The following is an 18,972-nucleotide window of genomic DNA, read 5'->3' on the forward strand; positions in this document are numbered from 1 at the left end:
ATTGCGTTAATATCTGGGTGCCAAGGAATCAGCCCATCATGATGGGGCACAGAAATGAACAACGACGTACAGCAAGTACCAATGTCACACCGAACAACGTCCGGCCGTCCAAGACAATGCACCTCGAACAATCGCCGTTCCTCCACCCACATTGTATAAAGCTTTTTGTCTTATTGTGGCCATGCGTACACTGCCTACTCAAGGCTCGCATCCTCTCTCGCACAAAGCCGATGGGCCCTCTCGCTCTCATGCACGCCTACCAAGTGCTTGGCGCATACAACGTGACAAGAGGAACAGACGGTAGCGGCTTTACAATCATGTCGAATAGGAGATGCTTGCAGTAGCAAAAGTTTTCGCCCTCTCAAGACTCGCTCTCGACCCTGATCAATGCAGTCCTCATTGCCAGCTGCCTTCGTTGAGCAGGAGAGCAGGGGCCTTTGGTAACTGTATATAAGACGCTGTTTCGCTGCAGTCGTCTTTCTTGTTCACCGTTCCCTTCATCGTGACCAATCAGCCATGAAGAATTTCCAAGTCCTCCTCATCGCCGTACTGCTAGCAGTTGTCGGCATCGCTTCCGCTGGACTAACCCCGCCTGCGGACGTTGCTGCAAACAAAGTCACCGCCTATTTGTGGAACCAAGCTACCGAGGAAGGCCATTTTGTCAACCGACTTCCTGCGGCATTCGCTCAGCAACAAGGGGCTTGGGAAAACTTTCTGAGAACGGAAGGTCAGCCCATCGTGGACAGACTCTTCGGGTAAGTTCTCCCTTTGTTTGACTTTATATGAACTCATAAACTCGTTCTGACCTTCTGCATTCGCCTTTGTACTACAGTATCGACGCGAGGTCGGACAATGATCGAATGTAAGTCGTCTCCTCGCTTCTGGAGTACACATTCACCACTCGTAGAAGCTAATGTCCTGTGTATCCATGTTTCTACCTCTTTCGATTCGCAGTGAGCGAGCAATGTATCAAGGCAGAGGCAGGTAAGTGGTTGGACTTGAGCCCTTGCGGCACAGATCTTTGCAGAACAGCACCAGTCTCACCTTTCTTCAACATGAATTTGGACAGGTTCCTGCGGGCCTTGAGCTTCGAAGAAGTCAACGCGCTCAAATACCAGCAGAGAGTATCGGAGCCTAGGATGAAGGTGTCGCAAGAGCTGATCAAAAGCTTCGCCGAGCAACAGGAAAAGTCGGCCTGGGGAAGGTCGCTGAGCCTAGGAAGAGGTGAATCCAGCACAGGCGGGTTTTAGAGGGCACGACGTTTCCCTACGACAGTCTGCCATCGACGGTCACCAGCGCTTTGCTATCTACTTCGCGCGAGCTTACAGCCAGCAAGCTAAAAAAAGCCGTGATACCATGCAAAATCTTAATCCCACCTCGAACAAGTTATCAGACTCACACTCTTGCCGATGTTCAGGTTTTCTCTAGGATGTTCTTCAGCTTCACCGGGGGTGGGAAGGCCACTGTCTTGACTGGTCTGACTGCTTCATTCCCGATGAAAGCCGACAATGTTTTCAAACGTGGAGTCTGCCTCTCGTGCGACAAGGCGAGGGCGTCTGGGTGAGCGGAGCTCGCCTCCCACCTCTTCATATGCCTACGCCATGTATCTAAGTTTTTCTTCTCTTCCTCCATCAACTTTCTCTCGTCGCTAGGCTGGTCACCGCCTAGCGCTCGATTCTTTCCCTCCCTGTACTCCCTCCCTTTGTTCTTTCGCTCGTCCTTGCGCTCTTCCAGCCCCCTTACGGCGGGCAGGTAGCCTCATTGAGCTCCCAGGTCTTACCATAGGCCGAGCCGCAATCAAATCATTCCCTCTCATCCATGTAGCGAGTGACGTTCAGCCGGGATGTGAAAGTGGTAGCCGTATCATAGACACCGGGAACTGTGAACGCGGTTGATTAGGTTGCTGTACCCTGTTTCATCCAACAAATTATATGGGTGGCAAAGACGCAGAGGGCACTGGCAGTAATGAGATGAACACCACAAACCCCCCACCCATGCTTAAGCCAGCCACTGATCGCCTTTGCTTGATCGCAGTTGGAGACTGAGACAGTTCTCAACAGACATAAATTGGCTTCCGCTTCACTAGCTTCCCACCCCATGCTCGTATCGCCCTTCTGAAAAACGCTTTCAAACTGCCAAGTTGCTGTCGCTATCTCCGATGACGTCCCCTCGCTTTCTACTCGTTACACTCCTGGTCCCAATACTCTGGCTGGTTGTCAACGTGCACGCCACAATGCCGGAGAGTGTGATGCAGGCGGGAGAAACCACCCAGTTTCTCTGGCAGAACGTCCAGGCAGGTACCTTGGTCATGCATCTGCCACCACAGTATGCCGAAGGTCAAGAAGCTTGGAAGAATTTCGTCCGTACAGACGGCCTGAACATGATCCATGCGTTCTTCCAGTAAGTCTTTGCTTGGTGTACTGTAGTTTCTCACCGTTGAGCCACTATCTGACCAAGTCTGAACAACCCTATAATCAGTACACACTTCAATGGCTTGCGGTAGGTCGATAATGGCTTCTCGGAACAGTTGATTTGTTCTCTGCTGCGAATACTGACCATGGTTCATTCTCATGCCCAGAAACCCCAATCCGGCTGGACGTAAAATGTGAGCTGCGAGGAGCTTTCTCCAACATCAGCATGGTCCGCACGCATTGTCACTTTGGCTCATCCCTTCCGTTCTGGCAACAGGTTCATGGACATGGCCGCGGAGCAAAAGGATGCCACTTATCCTGTCGGCGATCGACCCCATAAAAGGACGCTAGCCGAGATGCTCGTTAAGGCATTTGCAGTCAAGCGTCTCACCATGCAGGCTCCAGAGCAACCGATAGTGGCGGCTGGATCGATGGCAGCTAGGGTGCCGCCGCGATCCCGAGGACCAATGATGGAATTTGGCGGACCAAGCGCTTGGAGACCACCTGCCGGGTTCGGCGAAGCGCGCGTGGCTCGAGTGTCGCAAAGCCTCGAAGCTGCACGTGCTGAAGAGCGGCGTGCAGCACAACGCCGAGCTGAGCAGCAGCGTGCTGAGCAGCTACGTCAATGGGGCAAGACTCTGGGGCTAGGCTGAGCACAGCTCCAAATGACAACTCAGTGTGCTCTGCTTCGCATCCCTCTGATATTTAGAAACCGATTACACCTGTGTCGCAAATACCACGCCTATCATACAGCCACATCTCAGGCGAAGAAGTTTTCGCACGGCCTCTTGCGATGGTGGCTTTTCGGTGAATACCTGAAAAGGGATGGCGTTCTCCGGTGGGAAAAGGCTGCTGGTACTACTTCGTGGCGTTTACTATCAGCGGCATTGTTCCACATTCGGAACGCAGAATGAAAGGATAGGAAGTCTTCTTGCTGGCGCTTTGAGCGGCTGCAGAGCTCCTGTCGGCAATCGAAACGGGGTTCAAGTTCGTGTCCAAATAAGCGTCGAAGGGCGGTCAGACGTCGAGGTCAGAGCTTGCAAATGCATACTTCAGTACGTAGCCGAGGGTAGATGAAATGAGGCTCAATCGATCAAACTCGACAAGTGAACGACGAAAGTCTCGCTTTTATGCCTCCGTTGTACCGGACTTGACAGCTACTTAAGCTGACTGGCTTGCTGCTGGGGAGCGTTTTGGATCCGTCTTCAAGCTCTTCACCTCCAGTCCTCCACTTGTCCTGCAACGAGACATGGGAATAGCAAGCATGAGGTCAATCTTCCTCCTGTGGATTGTACGCATTGCAATTGCGGCAACCTTGTTGAGCTCCAGTCCGGCAGTCACCCTTCCCATTGCACCTTACCCTGATGTGATCCAGGAAGGCGGTGCCAGCGTCCAGTTCTTGTGGCGAGAGCTGTCCAGAGGAACTCTGCGAAGAGCTTTGCCCGTTTATCTGCGTCAGTTCCAGACGCAATGGTACCACTACCTGCAAACTGACGCTCAGGTGCTCACGAGTTTGTTTTACTAGTAAGTAACAGTACTTCAGGACAGGGGGCTTTGGTCGTGCGGGAAGATCGTCTCGACTGATCCTGGCCCTTCAACTCTTCCAGCAAGCGGTATCACGGCAATTTGTAAGCACGTTCTTTCGAGACGGCGCTGGACTCTGTCATTGCAGCCCAGCTTACGTCCACAGCAACACAATTTGCTCTTTCCCAATGTGTGGGCAGGAACGCTTCCGAGCAGAACGGTATGCGCAGGTAAGTAGCAGCATCCGCAGCTGCCGCGACGAGGACATGGAAAGGCGTCTGTGCTCACGCACAAACTTCTGCATCTTTCAGCTTCCTAGACTTTCTCAAAGTCGACAGTCACGACTCTCTGCCGTTACATGGCCCCTGGAGCGACTTTAAAGATCTCGGCTCTCTGCTCCTTTTCGACTTTGCGAGAAAACTCAAAGCCGCTCAGCTTAGCAATGTTCCGCAAGCCCGAATTGGAGGAGACAGCGCACAAACAAACGCCTTGCTAGGAGAGACAGCTCGGCAGGTGGTCATCGAAGGAGCGAGGGTGAAGAGCGAGTGGCCCGATGGACATGAAACACAAAGAAAAGAGTGGGGAAGCCTGCTCCGCCTGGGGCTGGGCGAGGTTGCAGGCAGCAGTCAGGAGATAGGTGCTTCTTCGAGCGGCAACCTGCCCGGGATGTAGTGATAAGCGGTGGCAAGTGTACACTATGCTGTCGTCACTTGTGACAACTCACCTCCTTGATTAGGCGCTCGCCTTTCGTGTTCATCATCCTCGAGTCCCCTCCTCACGAAATGACTGAGAACGTTTCCTGTCAACCTCCGTGTGTCTCACGGGTCAAGTGTACAGCAACAGCATATGGCGTCGTTTAAGAGCTTCATTTCGGCCAAGCCTCAGCATTCAACAGCTCGACGGCCGAGCATGACGTTGATCAAGGCGTGAGAACCAGCTTTTCCCACAGTTTCTCTGTCGATGCACTTTAGTTGTTCCGTTCAAGCAACCAGAGATACCAGCTAGCATGAATGCGCCTCAAGCCTTTCGAGAAGGGCGAGCAGCCTGAATTTGACTCCTTGAAGAGACCGATGATGAAGTCACTCAAAGATGACATCAGCTGTGCTGGCATTCAACAGTAGGACAACGGGGACGAGTTGACTTGACACGTGGGGAAGGTTGACTTGATACCTTGAAACACCGTTCCCACGACGTGCATCACAGGCCGTTGGCGACGCATACCGACACCCTCATTGACGATTGTACCGGCTCCCTCGAGTATCTCCAGCTGTGGACTGCAACGAAACAAAGGCGAAGGTACGCACGAACGTTCCTGAGCAGCTATTCACGACATAGTGCAGTTGCCATTCGCGAGACTGACCCTCACCCAATCAAACGTATAAGAACCAGCTGTCGTTGCGGCTGGTTTTGGACTCGACAACCACTCTTCAACTAGCTTCACTGCAAAGCAGACCGAATCCTGGTTAAAGAAGCCCTTTTCTTCCAATTTTTCCTCGCGCACAATAATGTACACTTCTCACACGATGCAGATGCTCGCCAGTATCACCTTGGTCGCGTTCGTCTTGGTCTTCGGCGCTGCTGCGCAGTATCCCGGAGTTGTCGAGAACGGCGGCTACCCAATCAAGTGGCTGTGGGACGAAGCTATTGCAGGAAACTTTCGTTACGATGCCAGCAGGGACTGGCCTCAGATCGAGGCCACCTGGCCTGAGTTCTTGCACAGACGCGGCCAGGAGCTCATCACCGACTTTTAGTGAGTTCATGGAAGAGAGCTTCGTTTTGTCTCGTCCCTCCGCTGACAAGTCGTCTCGTTTATGTTTCTGGCTTGGGTACGATGGTACAGCAGTGGCAGGCGAGGAACGTAAGTACTAGTGATGGCAGAAAGAGCTTTTGTCCCTTGCAGAACGCGAGGAGCCTCGGACCCTGCGAAGGAGCTGCTGAACACCTTACCGTACATTTGACTGCAAATTTTGTTGCCCACGTACGTGAGCAGCCCTGGCTGGGATGAACGGGATAGAGCAGCGTGAGTCGCTTTCATAGACAACAAGTCCTGACGCCATCACTTACATTCCACCTCTAACCTTTTTGACTCTCGTCGATTTGTAGGCTTCTGTCCCGGGCCAGAGGCCAAGTAAGGGCCGATTTAGGGCTTCCCAATCGACAAGTGGCTAGGCAGGCTGCGATGCACCTGGTTGAGCGATTCGCCGAAGAGCGGGCTCGAGCTGAAGAAGCCGTCGAGTCGCCTACAGTGTCAGATGCTGGAAGTTCCAACGTGCGTCAGTGATTCGTGTTGTAGCTGTTCTGTCCACACACCTTTGGCAATCTATTGGCTGCTTGCCGCCGTTACTTCATCTGATTAGTATTCAAGAAAGATAGGAAGGCGACATGCTTTGATCTTACATCTGTCATCTTGTTCCATGGTCAAGCTTAGTATGATCTCTCTCCCCAATTTGTGCGGGCTGTGAGGCGACATCCATGTCTTGACAGTCACAAGTGCTGCGGGACACGACACCAGAAAGCCTTCTATGGGCGACGGCAGCTTCGTCATTGGTTGCACAATCTCGACAGAATTGAACGGAACAACGGGCACGGCTTGGGGTTCTGTGTCTGGACAAAGCGAACACCGTCCCCACTCGATTCGGAGCGGTCGGTCCGTAAATCTGGTTAGCTCGGACCGCGGGCACACTGCCTTCGTGGCAATGATCTGACGGAAACAATCGAGTTCATGAGAGACTCTCTGCGGGGAAGGTGGAGCAGAGTAAGCTTGATCTCAAAGCAACGCAACATCTTTTAGATGAACTGAGACAAGCAGATTTACCGTTTTAAGAGCTGCCAGAGGCAAGGAAAGGGGATAAAGGCGAAGTAGCCTACCACCGCCGCCGTCATTCGTGCCTCCCCCTTTTCAAGCCCTACCAAAGCCAACGTAACCATCATGCCGTTCCTTGCTCTTTTTACAGTCGTCTTCCTGGTCGTTCAGGTGCTTAGTCGTAGGCCCCCGGCAATGACACAAGCCGTGAAACAGTTTGCTGAGACAACCGACCTCTGGGCAGGTGTCAAAAATAATTGGATCTTGCCAGGCTATTACGATCCATCAATCAGCTGGGCGCCTACCAACGGATGGAGCAACTACTTGCAGAACCACGGCGAACAGGTCATCAAGATATCGTAAGTCGAGCGGACCCAACGTGCACACCTCGGCATCGACTTGCAAGGGGCTGATGTGCTTTTGCAATGATGCCGTTATGCAGATACCAGCGAGTCCGCAGAGAGTAGGTACGCTGGGCGGAAATTATTGCAGATGACCAATTGATTGAATCCGCCGCCTCAATCCGCTTTGCTCCCGATAGGAACAAGAGCATCGATTCGAATCGAGACCTCAGGAGGTTGGTGTAAGAAGTCCAGAAACGCTCACCTTGTGGAAAGAGGACCCTGACTCTTCATCATTCGAATGTTCCAGACTGTTACGCTTTGTTAAGGATCCAATGACGGAAAAAACGTTCAAGATCAATCATGGAGTCACGAGGGGCCTGGCCTTCTCGCTGGTCAAAGACTATGCAACTCACCTTGAGAAGGACCCGAGCAACGTGAAGATCTACGAAGCTATGAAGAATGCACACCTTCAAAAGATTCGTGACATTGCAACAGCGTCGACTTCGAAGGAGAATACGGCCGGGATCTTGGAGGGTGGAGAGGGCTCGGAAGCCTTTGCCCTTACTGCCGCTTCGTCCGGCAGCTCTAACGCACGGATGAATAAGGAGAGCCCAACAGGAAACCACTACTTCACACGGTCTAGAGTGCGCCTTGTAAAGCCCGGCCTGCCAGCCCTTTCGAAGCAATGGTAGCTCCGAAGTGCAGCAATTACATTGCTGACAATAGCTCATACTCTGCCTACCTACAGCAGGCTGGCAGTCTGCTCGGGCTTCATGCCTGACTGCAATCGCAATTTAGTTCCTCAACAACTTCCGTCGTAATGCCGCGCACACAGAGCATCATTTCATTGACCCAGTTTCCGGGCTACCATGATACGTGCTGATGAATATACTGGTTGCACTGATCAACAGTTCGCTTCATATTGTATAGTCTTCGGGCACAATGCACCTGATGTACACGTGAGCTCCTCGTGGACCCGAGACGATACATCATTTGCTGGTTCTGGTCGCGCCACATGGGTGAACAACGTCTGCCTGGCATTCGTTGTCCGCTCACTCTCTCGCAGCCACGTTTCTCACACTCGCTAGCAAAAGCGGACCAAATATGAGCTGTTGGGCGTTGCTCTTGTCAGTTGACCATGGCATCAGTGCGACCTTCTCTGAAAGCCACCAATACTACCGACCTCTATCAGCAACCAAATCCATCAATCTGTGGCAAGGACAACTTCCTCGTTGCCCGTCCTCGTAATATCTCCTCTCTCGTCTTGACACATTTCGTTGCTGCACTTCTTTCTTGCCGACGCGAGGTGTCACAGCACCAAAGGGTGCTACCCCGCTGCCAGAGCGGGCTGGGACACCAAACCGACCTCCCGAGATCGTAGCAGAGCGAACAACACACCGTTGCCTGGGAGCAGAAAAGCATATAAGGAGCACGACAGCGATCCAAATTGCGATTGATTCACTCAAACATAATCCCTTCTACAGTCTGACATAGTCATCAATCCTCAAAGCTACAAACATGCACTTGTCGTTCTTCACCGTTATCGCCATCTGGCTACTCCGCGCTATGCACGTCAAGGCAAACATGCCGCAGGTTGTGACTCAGTTCGACGAGACCAAGGCCCTTTGGGAAGCCTTCTCGAACATGAAAGGCCTGCCAGGAAAGTTCCAGACCGAGAGGCTCAAGCCATTCCCAGTGCACTACTGGCACAATTTCCTCCAGAACCACGGCGAAGGCGTCGTCAATGAAGTGTAAGTCCCCTGTTGCTTGGAAAAATCCTGGCTCTGAACTAACGTTGCGTACGCTTTCTGTCGACAATTCATGGTGTCTAGTTGGGCAGGTGCAGCAGCCGGGTAAGTTGTGTCGCCCTGGCCTTGTCAGGTAGCCGAATGAAAGGAAGTACTTCTGACTGGTTCGTTATGCAACACGCGTCCCACTCTCGACTCTTTGCAGAGAACGAGGCCAAGGAGCTTACGCCATGTTTAACAAGTAAGTGCTTAGCTGCGAAGATTCGGTTTCGAAGCTGCTGATGGTTCTTGGTGCTGAACAAACTGAGCTCACCGAACCTTATCTTGACGGCGACAGGCTGAAGAAGTTCGCTAAGAGCCCTGGTTCCGAAGCCTTTTTCCAGCTGCATCATCCCTTGACCCAAAAGGCTGGCGGTCAGCTGATTGAAGCGTACGCGAAACACCGAATTGACAACCCGCACGTCTATGCCGTTGCTGATCATCTGCAATTGCCGGACGAAAACTTGCTCATTTACGACAAGACGGGCCCGTCCCGAAGCAGCTGAGCCCTTTTGCAGGTCAGTTTCGAGCTGTCAGGATCAAAGCTGAAACCCGATCTCGACTGATGCTTGGTGGTGCTCACGCGCCGGTGCTGGTCGTATCCCCGATTGTATTTCAGTCTCGGTTACCCACCAAGCCTCTTGTGGCCTGCCACGTATCCCCCACCTGCCACTGTTTGCCTCGTAGCTTCATCTCTTTTTTGTTCCTGTACACCCAATCTTGTTTGTCGTCGACACCTTCATCTGCTCATCACCGTTCATCTGGCCGGACTAGGGAGCGACGGGCTCAGCCTGCAATTCACTCCACCTTCCTCTCACTTTGCACGTCTTTCACACATGAAAGCTGAAAATCTCGGGGTTGAAGGTGGTGAGAAAACGATGTGGTAGGATGGCTTGAGGTTCTCGCGCGCGCGTGCTGTCGCCGCCACAGCAAGCAGTTGTGGGCCGGATACTGGTGGTTAATTTCGCCGAAAATCACGTCGAGGTTTGGCGACATGCGTGTGTCCCTGCCAAGCTGCTGTCCACACGCCCTTCCTGCCAATCTCGTTGCCACGCTCGCTGGCAAACAAAGCGTTTCTGAAACCAATCGTGGCACATTGACTTTGGTAGCAACCTAAGCCTTCATTATTGCAACCTCCCACGAATCTCATTGCCGGTTATAGCTATTGTCCTCTAGGGACATTATCTAGCAAAGTCTGCGCTCATTCATTGCGACAACATCAACGCTCGTAGCCATCTTTCAGTATCACCGTCTGTCAATACCATTGTCTAGCCCTGACCTCGTTAAACAATATTACCGTCTAACAATGCTATTGCGCCTCTAAGCTTCGGGCAGTACTTGGCTTCAGACCAGGCCGAATCATAGCCCAAAATCTTCTCATCCTCGAACATTTTTTTGCTTGACAGAGCGAGAATGGTAGCTACAAGGGCAACTATAAGAGTACGGGTCAAAGGTCATCCACATTCTTGCCTACTCACATCTCCTCCCCGATTTAGCTTCCTCCGCATTTGTTGAAGGACCAAGTATGCGCTCGACATTCTTCATCCTTGCCGCCGTCTGGCTCTTCGGAGCTGGCTACGTTTTGGCACAGATACCACCAGTCGTACAACGTTCTCCGGAAGCCTTAGCGCTATACAACCATGTTTGGACTTACCACTCTCTGCCTAGTACAGTTCCAAACTTCCGAAGCAGTCCTTGGCATACTTTCCTCCAGGTCTATGGCAACACCATCATCCACAAAGGGTACGTGAGGTGGTGAATCATCCGGTAGAATCGTTCTGAAACGCTTACAATTGACAATGGATCATACATCTTCTGGCGCTGATGATTAGGTGGCGACAGATTCCTGAAGAGTGAGTTGCGAGACCCCAGCTGATACAATGGCTTTTGTTTATGTGCACGTCTGAACAACTTTTTGCTCGCATTCCACCCTCCTGTTCATCCGTTCCTAGACAAAAGCCCGCTAGCAATGCGCTGTTCAATAGGTAAGTGAATGCCGGCTCGAGTCTCTCCAAAGACAATTTTTGGGAGCGATGGACTCAACGTGCAAAGTTGTATTATATCATACTTTGAGGTGGCAACAGCTTGAGGGCTTTCGCGAGAAACCCTGCCTCGGAAAGAACGGACCGGCTCCACACCCCATGGGCGAGGCACGTTGCCACTGATATTGTCGTTCGTTATGCCGAGCAGCAGGAAGCGCTCGCTCAAGCTGCCGCTTGGCCAGCTGCCCGCGGTAAAGCGCCAGCAGCAGCATCGAGGACGAATCCTGAACTCGAAAGCGCCCTTAACGAGTACATGAAAACGGAAGATGAAGACCTTTTTGTCCCTGGTACGGAACATCAATCTGGATGGCAATGGTAACAGACGACGCTTGCATTTCAAGTCAACGCTGTTACAATCCAGCTCTCCATGTTTCTACCGCCCTCGTATTGTTTGCCCTTCAACGGTGGTCAACAGTAGAAAAACGTTCCCTCCCACCTTCCCTTTTCACATCACCATACTCGTTTTCTGTCTTCACTTGCATATAAGTCCCTTTTGCCGGACTCTCTCGATCCTTTGAGCTTAAATCGGGAGCATTGGATCGTTAGCGAAGGGGGCATTGGCTACATCTGCGCAATACATTCTTCTTTTCTCTCGTTGCAAATCTGCCTTAATGTGAGAGTTTCCAGGATAAAGTCTTGTAGTCGGGGCCTTGAAGACGACTTCAGCACTGTACGTCGGCTAAAGTGGCAAAGCCCGTTCGAGCGCCTTTCAGTTGTCATCCGTCTTACCGTATTTTCCATTGTTTGTCTCTTCCTGTCAACATCTGAATAAGAAATGAACCCGAAGGGACTCGTACAGCACATTCAGCCCACGGATGGGCACGGTGCATGGTGGTGCAAGATGGGTTTGCGTAGGCTTGGGATGGCTCGCACAAAAGAGCGGCTTGTAATCAGCCACTATGACATTGCTTCTAAGCACAGCCACCGCAGTGGCACTGGCTGCCACCTTCGCTCTCGGTACCTGCCTGCGCCGGCCCAAGAGAAGCCCAGATTTCTGCAGCGAAGCCACCGGGTCCTTCCCTAATTTCACTCGTGCTTCCGATGGCTCGTCCCCTCTTGCTCCCCGCTACCTTAACGCTGCTCGTTCTCTCTTGCTCTTCCTGCCCTAGATCCGAGGGCTCTTGTTGCAGACCTTGAGAGATGTCCCAGAAGGATGACCTTGTGCATTCACGACAACAGTGGCGACTTGCATCAATAGTACCGCCCACAACTCCTGGGCGCCACTATCAAGACGTAGTCTACACAATGGCCTCGTCCCACCCATTCGTCCATGGTTCCTGCCTTCCAGAGCAAATCACGACAGAAACAAGCCTGGGCAACCGTCCCTGCGACAGCATATAAGGAGGTCGTTTTCGAGTCGATCTCAGGTTCTCCTCCTCGCAACCCTTCCTACCTTTCTAATCTCGCCCAACACGCTCCATAACATGCGTTCGTCATTTCTCGCCCTTCTCGCGCTCTGGCTCCTTGGCACGTGCTACGTTCTGGCTCAGAACATGCCGAAAGCCGTGAGCGAGCTGGCTGAGGCTGAGGCTCTCTGGAGCGCGGTCCACTCCGAAAACATGCTCGCAGGAGTGTTCTCAACTGCTAACCGATTTCACTTGAACTTGGACCATTGGCATTCTTTTCTCAAGGACCGTGGAGCAGCGATCTTTATGGAAGAGTAGGCGAGCTATCCCCCCTGGTCGCTTCACGAAACAAATGTCGAATGCGCTTCTAACTGACGATGCCAACACTTGCTGCGAACCGACTGACTAATCCTGTTCTGACCAAACAGCCTGGAGCGCACTCCGAAGAAGTGAGTAATTCTTTGGCAGCGCATGCATAGCTTGTGGCATCGAGGGGCAGGACTGACAGCACCTTTGGCATGGCTATGGTCACGGTCTTACAGCGAAAGGGATGTGAACTGGTTTTCACTGAGGCGAGAGTCAGTAAACCTTCTCCAAGAAATCAGGTCCACGGCTGGTCGTTGTGCGAAACGTGCTGACCACGTGTTTGAACTGTTTCTTCGTTAACGACAGCTTCACGAATTTTGCAAAGGACCCAGCTGGACGGAGGCTGGTCGTAGTGTCGGGGAACGACGACAAAGCGATTGCTTACAGGCTGATCGAAGAGTACGCCAATCAACACAAGGGAGCCTAAGCTCCTCCGTCTAGCCTAGGTGTCGGCCTTCACCGTCCGAAAGGCCGTTGTTAACTAAGTGTGATCGTCAAGCGAAAAACGGCGTCCACCCCATCGCCATGGCCACGTCTAGACCCTAGTTCCCTTTCTTTCAGTCACGCTCCTATAAGCGCCAAGCACGCTTGGTACATAGCTTTTGCAATGCCCTCCTTTGTAGTTCAGATCCATGCTGAAGTAATGCAGTTTTGGTCAACCGTGTTGTTGTTTTCGTGCTGGAGGTGTATCGATTGCAATCTGATTTCTCTTGAGAGGACCATAACATCTGGCGTAGGCGTAGCTCGCTTCATCCACTTCATTGTTACCGTCCTTCCTCTCTTGTTGAGTTCATGCACGTCTCTTCCTCAGTTCTCCTCATAGACACCGTTGTCCACGCTTTGCAATCGCTGACAAAGCTTCGTCTCGTGGAAACCAGCTTGAGTAGGGGCCGCAGAAGATCAAAATTCCCTGTTCACACTGTTGTCTTGTCTTCCAACGCTTTAGCGCGTAGAAGTACACATCCAATCCAGCCGAAACGGTTCCACATGGACAATGAGCTTCTGATAGACCTCTCGATCCCACCACGAAATGAAGCCGTGGAAGCGGATTAGTTCAGTCAACAAGAGTACATTGTAGCGTTGTCTCAAGTTCCTCCGTGCGTGCAGAGTTGTTACATTTTCGATCGAGAATCCTGCACTGCTGGCAACTTCGTGCTTGCATGACTGTCACGTTGGCTAGCCAAGAAACCTCCGAGATGATATGTTGGGTGGGCACATGTCATTACTATCGCCCACATGCCCCGAGCTGTAGTAAGTACCAAAGGCCTTCCCCTTAAAAGTTTTGCTTCATTGCAACAGAGGGACATGCCAGTATCAGGTCGAACCCTTGCCACTTCAACAGAGATATAAAGCTTCCTATTTTGCCCTCGATCGATCGATTAGGTTCCCAAACCCACCCGGGCCTCGCAACTCTTCCTCGCCAACGATGCGCACATGCTCCTTCACCTTTCTTGCCCTCTGTCTTCTCGGTGCTGGAGGTGTTTTGGCGATCCCTCCACCACCAGAGGTAGTAGCCAGATTCTCAGAGACTCGAGCTCTGTGGAATACCGTCTATGGAAACCACGTCCTGCCAGGCCAGTATACTTTGGCCCACCTCAAAGGCTTTTCCCATGGTGACTGGCAAAACTATCTCATTCAGAATGGCAAAGATATTGTCGCAGACGTGTAAGTGAAGCGGTGCCCGTCGCTTGGCAGATCAGACCTCGGAAGCGATTAGGACTGACGATCTATTCCCCTACTCCCGATGCTCAAAATCAGATGGAAGAACGCTCCCAGAGAGTGAGTTGTCCCGCTAAGTTTGCCTGTACGCACTCTGTAGTCAAGGCTGCTAACCCCTCTCGTGTCATTCGCTTTGACCATCCTGCTGCCTCTCAGGGAGAGGCTACGTATCTCGAGTAAAGTCCTCAAGTAAGTTACTGCTAACTCAATCTCGCTCCGGAAGATGATTACTAGGTGCGATGTACTCACACACTTTCTGTCGGCTACAGGATGGAGAGGTACGTGAGCATACCCAATTCCGAACCAACCGTGGATGTCAACGCGGCTGTCACGAAGAGGATCTCAGCCAAGTTGATCGAAGGGTACGCCAAACATCTCAAGGATGTTGAGGAAGCCAACGCCCAAGCTGCAGCCTCTTCGTCGGCACCCGGCCTCGAAAAGGTCGTCTATCGCCACATGAAGATGGGGAACGAAAACGTGCTTCTTCCCAATCCCCACGGCCGCCAGAATGTTTGGCAGTGAGCACTGCAAGTGGGCGAAACTTGCGTGTTGCAGCGGTGCTCATACACTTTACATCGGCATGTTGTTGCTGTAAAGGGTGGCGGTGAATTCGATGAGGGAAGCGACCTGGGTTGTTCTCGACTACTCTGTGCATACTGAGCTTGCAAGCAGACGGTGAGGTTGAAACTCCACCTCGTAGTTATACGTCATAATGAAATTATGCATTAACAGTGGCTTCCGCAGCAACCGTGCATCAAGGGTAGTGATTCGTCTATGTTCACCACCAAGTTTTCTTCTCCTCTCTTGCTAGATCGCCTTCTGGGCTTCTACGCTTCCTGAGGCCTTTGTTCCTTCGCCAACTCATTCGCACTCAGCTTGTTCCCACAAGGCGGGCTTTGTGCTCAGAGCCTGGTATCAAAGCAATTGGCTTCATCTGCAAGGGTACTATCTTTGGATACTGCTCGTGCTTGTTCTCGGTGACGGTATCCGATGGTGGGTTAACAATTCTGCATGCACAGAGGGTTTCTGGGCAACTAAGTCCACAACAATGCAAGCAGGCAAGAGAATCTGGCAACAGTGTTATTTCTGCACGCACGAGGGGTCAGAAGAGATTGGATGTGCACTTGTTGCAAAGTTCATGGTGACCAGAGAAAAGGAGGATCAGCGAGAGTGTGACTATCTCGTATACGGATCCAGTCATAAAGCCCACTCGTGAAACTAGCACAGATGGGCTGTTGCGTGTGCGATCATGACAACGATAGCCATGTGCATAGATGCTATTGCTGATTCCCACGTCTCCTGAACCTCCTGCGGCCAGGGCAGGGAATGCAGCCCTTCTCGCACAGACATATTTAAAGAGCACCGTTTTCCAGTGTATCGACCGATGTCCGCTGCCAACTGTGATCCAGACATGCCGAAGATGCGCTCGTCCTTGTTCCCACTGCTCCTCCCGCTGCTCCTCGGCGCAGACTATGTCCTGTCGCAGACGCAGAGCATGCCCGCAATCGTTGCCGCTTTGCCCGACGCTCGAGCACTATGGACCCATCTCGAAGATGAAAGCTTCCTGCCGGCCAGGTTCAAGACCAAGGAGCTGAAGTACTTCTACGACGAGCCTTGGCAAGCTTTTCTCCAAGCCCAAGGCAGCAAGTTCATCGACAAGCAGTAAGTCAAAGCGTCATCGGGCTGTGCCTAGATAAGGCAAAGGTGGCATCCATGCTTGTGCTGACGATACGAGGTAGCGACGGTAACGTGAAGCAGATGGCAGAGCATTCCCAAAGGGTAAGTACTTTTGACATAGGCGACGTACAACTCTTTCGTCGAGCAAGCAAGGCTGATGAAAAGCTCGGTATGTTTTGTTTTATTGTCAAAAAGAGACAGGTCGGAGAGCGGGAAGACGCAGATCAAAGGGTGAGTCACCGTCCGGTTAGCTGGTAAATATGTGCGTGGTGTTGATCGCGCTTTGGAGGTTTCCATTGTTGGCGACAGATTGAAGGAGCTTGTAAACCAACCCAACTTGGTGTTCACGGCCTGGGCAATCGACCCCGAGGCCAAACGCATCGCTGCGGGACTGATCGAAAAATACGCCGAACATCGGCAGAACTCGGCCACTGCCGATTCTGTCAGAGCGGCCGTTAGCGAAGCCTGGCAAATGCACGGCGAGGACATGTTGATCGACAACAAAGCCGTCGAGGATGAGCTTAATCACAGACTCTTCAGAGATTAGCGATATCTCCTTGAGTGTCAAGGATGTATTGACGTCGAGCATTGCATATCACACTGGCATGCCACAGAAAAGCTCCTACAATTTTCGTCGGCCACAATCACGTTGGTTAGGAGGAGGTTATGCACTGCACTCGACCGAGCGGTTCGTGACGTCGAGCATCACCTTATCGTTGCAATGGTACTGTAACAACATTTCATCTTCTCCTTCATCCTGTTGCTTGGTGGCTTGGCTTGCAACTGCCCGCGTTCATTAGCAATCGGTTCCGGTCTATCCGGCGCCAATGGCGCTAGCCGCGCCCCCTCAGAACGGGAATGCGGCATGTGACAAGACAATACGAGATGAGATATACTCATCTGGTGTCTCGGTCTGCGGATACCTTCGAGTGTCGAGCCGAGGGCCAAAGAGCAGACATGCAGTTTCTTTGTATCTCGCGCTAGAGCTTGACGCTTGTTCGGATGCTGTCTGCGACTGAGCATGAACCAAGGTTATTGTGTCCCAGTTTACACTTTTATCGTTTGAGTGGCGTGGGTGGACGAGATCCGCCTCATGTGTGCCAAGCGTACTTGCGTGCAGGCTGAACGAGCATCGTGACCAGGGCGGAAGTGGTGTGGCCAATCGCCATCGGTACAGGGACAGCCGGTCGCGGATTAGTATGCTAGGCCCAAGGTGAACACCTAAGGTCGTCAAATGAGCCAGCTTCTGGGCTTTCAGTGCGGCGTTTAAAGCCACGGCACATGGCAGCCATGAACTTGATCAGCTCGCCAGCCTCCGGCCCGAGGTATCGAGTGCTTCCGCGTTGTCGCCTTGTTGGTAAATCGATACAGCCACTAAGGGGGTTGGCCATGCAACGTGGACATACGAGTTTCTCACGGGTGCTGGTCGATTACCGCGATTGCATATGGATAGGTGCGCACGATTCTGCATGGCGACGAAAAATGGTGATGTTTCCGCAAAGATGAAGAAGACGTAGGCTAGTAACCGCCGAAGTAAGCCAGGCGAGGCTGGACCGGTCTAGTGACAAGCTTCATCGACGCGAATGGCATTGGGACTTCGTCGATAGGGGCGGTTGTGGTCGTTTGAGTGTGGCCAATGCGCAGTGGACTGGACTGATGTGTCCCATTGCAGCTCGTGGATAGGCTGGCCCCCAAGAAGAACAAAAAGCATATAAGGCGAGGCTTTAAGAGGATATTCTCTCGCCCTCAGTACCCACGTTCGCGCGGCATAAGTCTGTATCGCTTTCCTTTCCTCACCTACTCACTGCGCAACAATTGTGAACAAGATGCTCTGGCTTTCCAAGCAGCTTGTCGTCCTCGCTGGAGTGCTGTGGCTCGTTTCGAGCGCGTCGTGCATTCTGGTCCAAGAGCCGCCGCATGCGATGATACATTACATCTACGACGCCAGCTTGCTTTGGGACACGGTCACGAATGGGAAGATGCTTCCCGGCATTCCGCACGCCATCAATCATGAAAGGGGCGTGAGCGAACGTTGGAAAGCCTTTCTGCGCCATCATGGAACCGAGACGATGCGAAAGGCTGTAGAGTAAGTGCTGTAGAGACATCGAGCTGGGACTAGTTGCAAGCAGTTTGGAGGCACACAGACTGATATGGTCGTTGGGCGCCTACAATCCTTACAGGGACCTTCAGGAGAAGGTGTAAGTATTTCGGACATAGTTGTTGGTAGCAAGGAGCCTGAGATGGTGCGCACGGGCATGTGTATACTGATGTATTCGCCCATTGGGGCCTGACTCAATCCGCAGCCAGCAGTGGGATCGACGAGACTACAGGATCAGGAAAAGGTGAGTAAGCTGCTGATTGGTGCCATGTGCGATAGTCAACCAACCAGATAAGAGCACAAAGGCTCAGCCGCTGACTGCTCGCTACCGTCGGAGTCGCAATACAGGGTCTGGAACTTTCTGAAGCCCAACAACAAACAGCCACTGTTGGCTGTATCCGAGCCAGCCGAACAGTACGTAGCCCGAAAGATGGTCAACGCTTTCACTGACCGGTGGTATCGATTCTACAAGGCGCAGAGAGACGCCGAGCTAGCGGCTATGGACCGCGAGGAACGAGAGGCCAATGATGAGGGATCAGAACAGACAGTGCAGGACTGGACCGGTCCGCCGAGCCCGTCGTCTTCCTCGCAATCCAGCAACGTGAGCCCGGAGGGGTCGACGGTCGCTTCTGGTTTCCGTCGCTGAGATCACGTGCGATCGCGGATCGAATTGTTGCCGCCGTTTTCTTGTCCTGTTCCGTATTACCGACACCACTCGAAAGCAGCCGAAGTGCAAGACTAAGCCCGTCTCTTCTCCCTCTCAAATGGTTGTCAGATGCATAAATCGACAACGGTCCTCTCCTGTTATTGAAGCCTCGTAAGGCGCGCAAAAGGGTGTGACATTCGTGTGAAGGC

General features: G+C 52.4%; 6 protein-coding genes and 1 pseudogene across 7 annotated transcripts, besides 1 other annotated feature; all 7 read left to right on the forward strand.

Moving 5' to 3' along the window:
- Positions 1 to 516: 516 nt before the first annotated feature.
- Positions 517 to 1,250, forward strand: EX895_005188 (uncharacterized protein; the record flags this gene model as incomplete). The annotated part of the gene is made up of 4 exons (XM_029885782.1): positions 517 to 755; positions 833 to 862; positions 955 to 984; positions 1,070 to 1,250. The coding sequence occupies 4 exons, from the start codon at positions 517 to 519 to the stop codon at positions 1,248 to 1,250; spliced, it is 480 nt and encodes a 159-aa protein (XP_029737634.1).
- Positions 1,251 to 2,233: 983 nt separating this feature from the next.
- Positions 2,234 to 3,064, forward strand: EX895_005189 (uncharacterized protein; the record flags this gene model as incomplete). Its single annotated transcript, XM_029885783.1, has 2 exons — positions 2,234 to 2,400; positions 2,689 to 3,064. The coding sequence occupies 2 exons, from the start codon at positions 2,234 to 2,236 to the stop codon at positions 3,062 to 3,064; spliced, it is 543 nt and encodes a 180-aa protein (XP_029737635.1).
- Positions 3,065 to 3,660: 596 nt separating this feature from the next.
- EX895_005190 lies at positions 3,661 to 5,686 on the forward strand (annotated as a pseudogene). The gene is made up of 4 exons: positions 3,661 to 3,935; positions 4,136 to 4,165; positions 5,139 to 5,231; positions 5,371 to 5,686.
- Positions 3,661 to 5,686: a sequence feature.
- A 2,914-nt stretch (positions 5,687 to 8,600) lies between these two features.
- On the forward strand, positions 8,601 to 9,375 carry EX895_005191 (uncharacterized protein; the record flags this gene model as incomplete). Its single annotated transcript, XM_029885784.1, has 3 exons — positions 8,601 to 8,833; positions 9,036 to 9,071; positions 9,168 to 9,375. The coding sequence occupies 3 exons, from the start codon at positions 8,601 to 8,603 to the stop codon at positions 9,373 to 9,375; spliced, it is 477 nt and encodes a 158-aa protein (XP_029737636.1).
- A 4,674-nt stretch (positions 9,376 to 14,049) lies between these two features.
- Positions 14,050 to 14,864, forward strand: EX895_005192 (uncharacterized protein; the record flags this gene model as incomplete). The annotated part of the gene is made up of 4 exons (XM_029885785.1): positions 14,050 to 14,288; positions 14,382 to 14,402; positions 14,499 to 14,531; positions 14,612 to 14,864. 4 exons carry the CDS (start codon positions 14,050 to 14,052, stop codon positions 14,862 to 14,864), a joined length of 546 nt encoding a protein of 181 aa, XP_029737637.1.
- Positions 14,865 to 15,726: 862 nt separating this feature from the next.
- Positions 15,727 to 16,566, forward strand: EX895_005193 (uncharacterized protein; the record flags this gene model as incomplete). The annotated part of the gene is made up of 2 exons (XM_029885786.1): positions 15,727 to 16,004; positions 16,329 to 16,566. The coding sequence occupies 2 exons, from the start codon at positions 15,727 to 15,729 to the stop codon at positions 16,564 to 16,566; spliced, it is 516 nt and encodes a 171-aa protein (XP_029737638.1).
- A 1,279-nt stretch (positions 16,567 to 17,845) lies between these two features.
- On the forward strand, positions 17,846 to 18,763 carry EX895_005194 (uncharacterized protein; the record flags this gene model as incomplete). Its single annotated transcript, XM_029885787.1, has 4 exons — positions 17,846 to 18,105; positions 18,200 to 18,217; positions 18,323 to 18,361; positions 18,466 to 18,763. The coding sequence occupies 4 exons, from the start codon at positions 17,846 to 17,848 to the stop codon at positions 18,761 to 18,763; spliced, it is 615 nt and encodes a 204-aa protein (XP_029737639.1).
- Between the last annotated feature and the right edge of the window lie 209 nt (positions 18,764 to 18,972).

The sequence above is a fragment of the Sporisorium graminicola genome, chromosome SGRAM_6, assembly GCF_005498985.1.
Source record: "Sporisorium graminicola strain CBS 10092 chromosome SGRAM_6, whole genome shotgun sequence".
NCBI classification, from domain to species: domain Eukaryota; kingdom Fungi; phylum Basidiomycota; class Ustilaginomycetes; order Ustilaginales; family Ustilaginaceae; genus Sporisorium; species Sporisorium graminicola.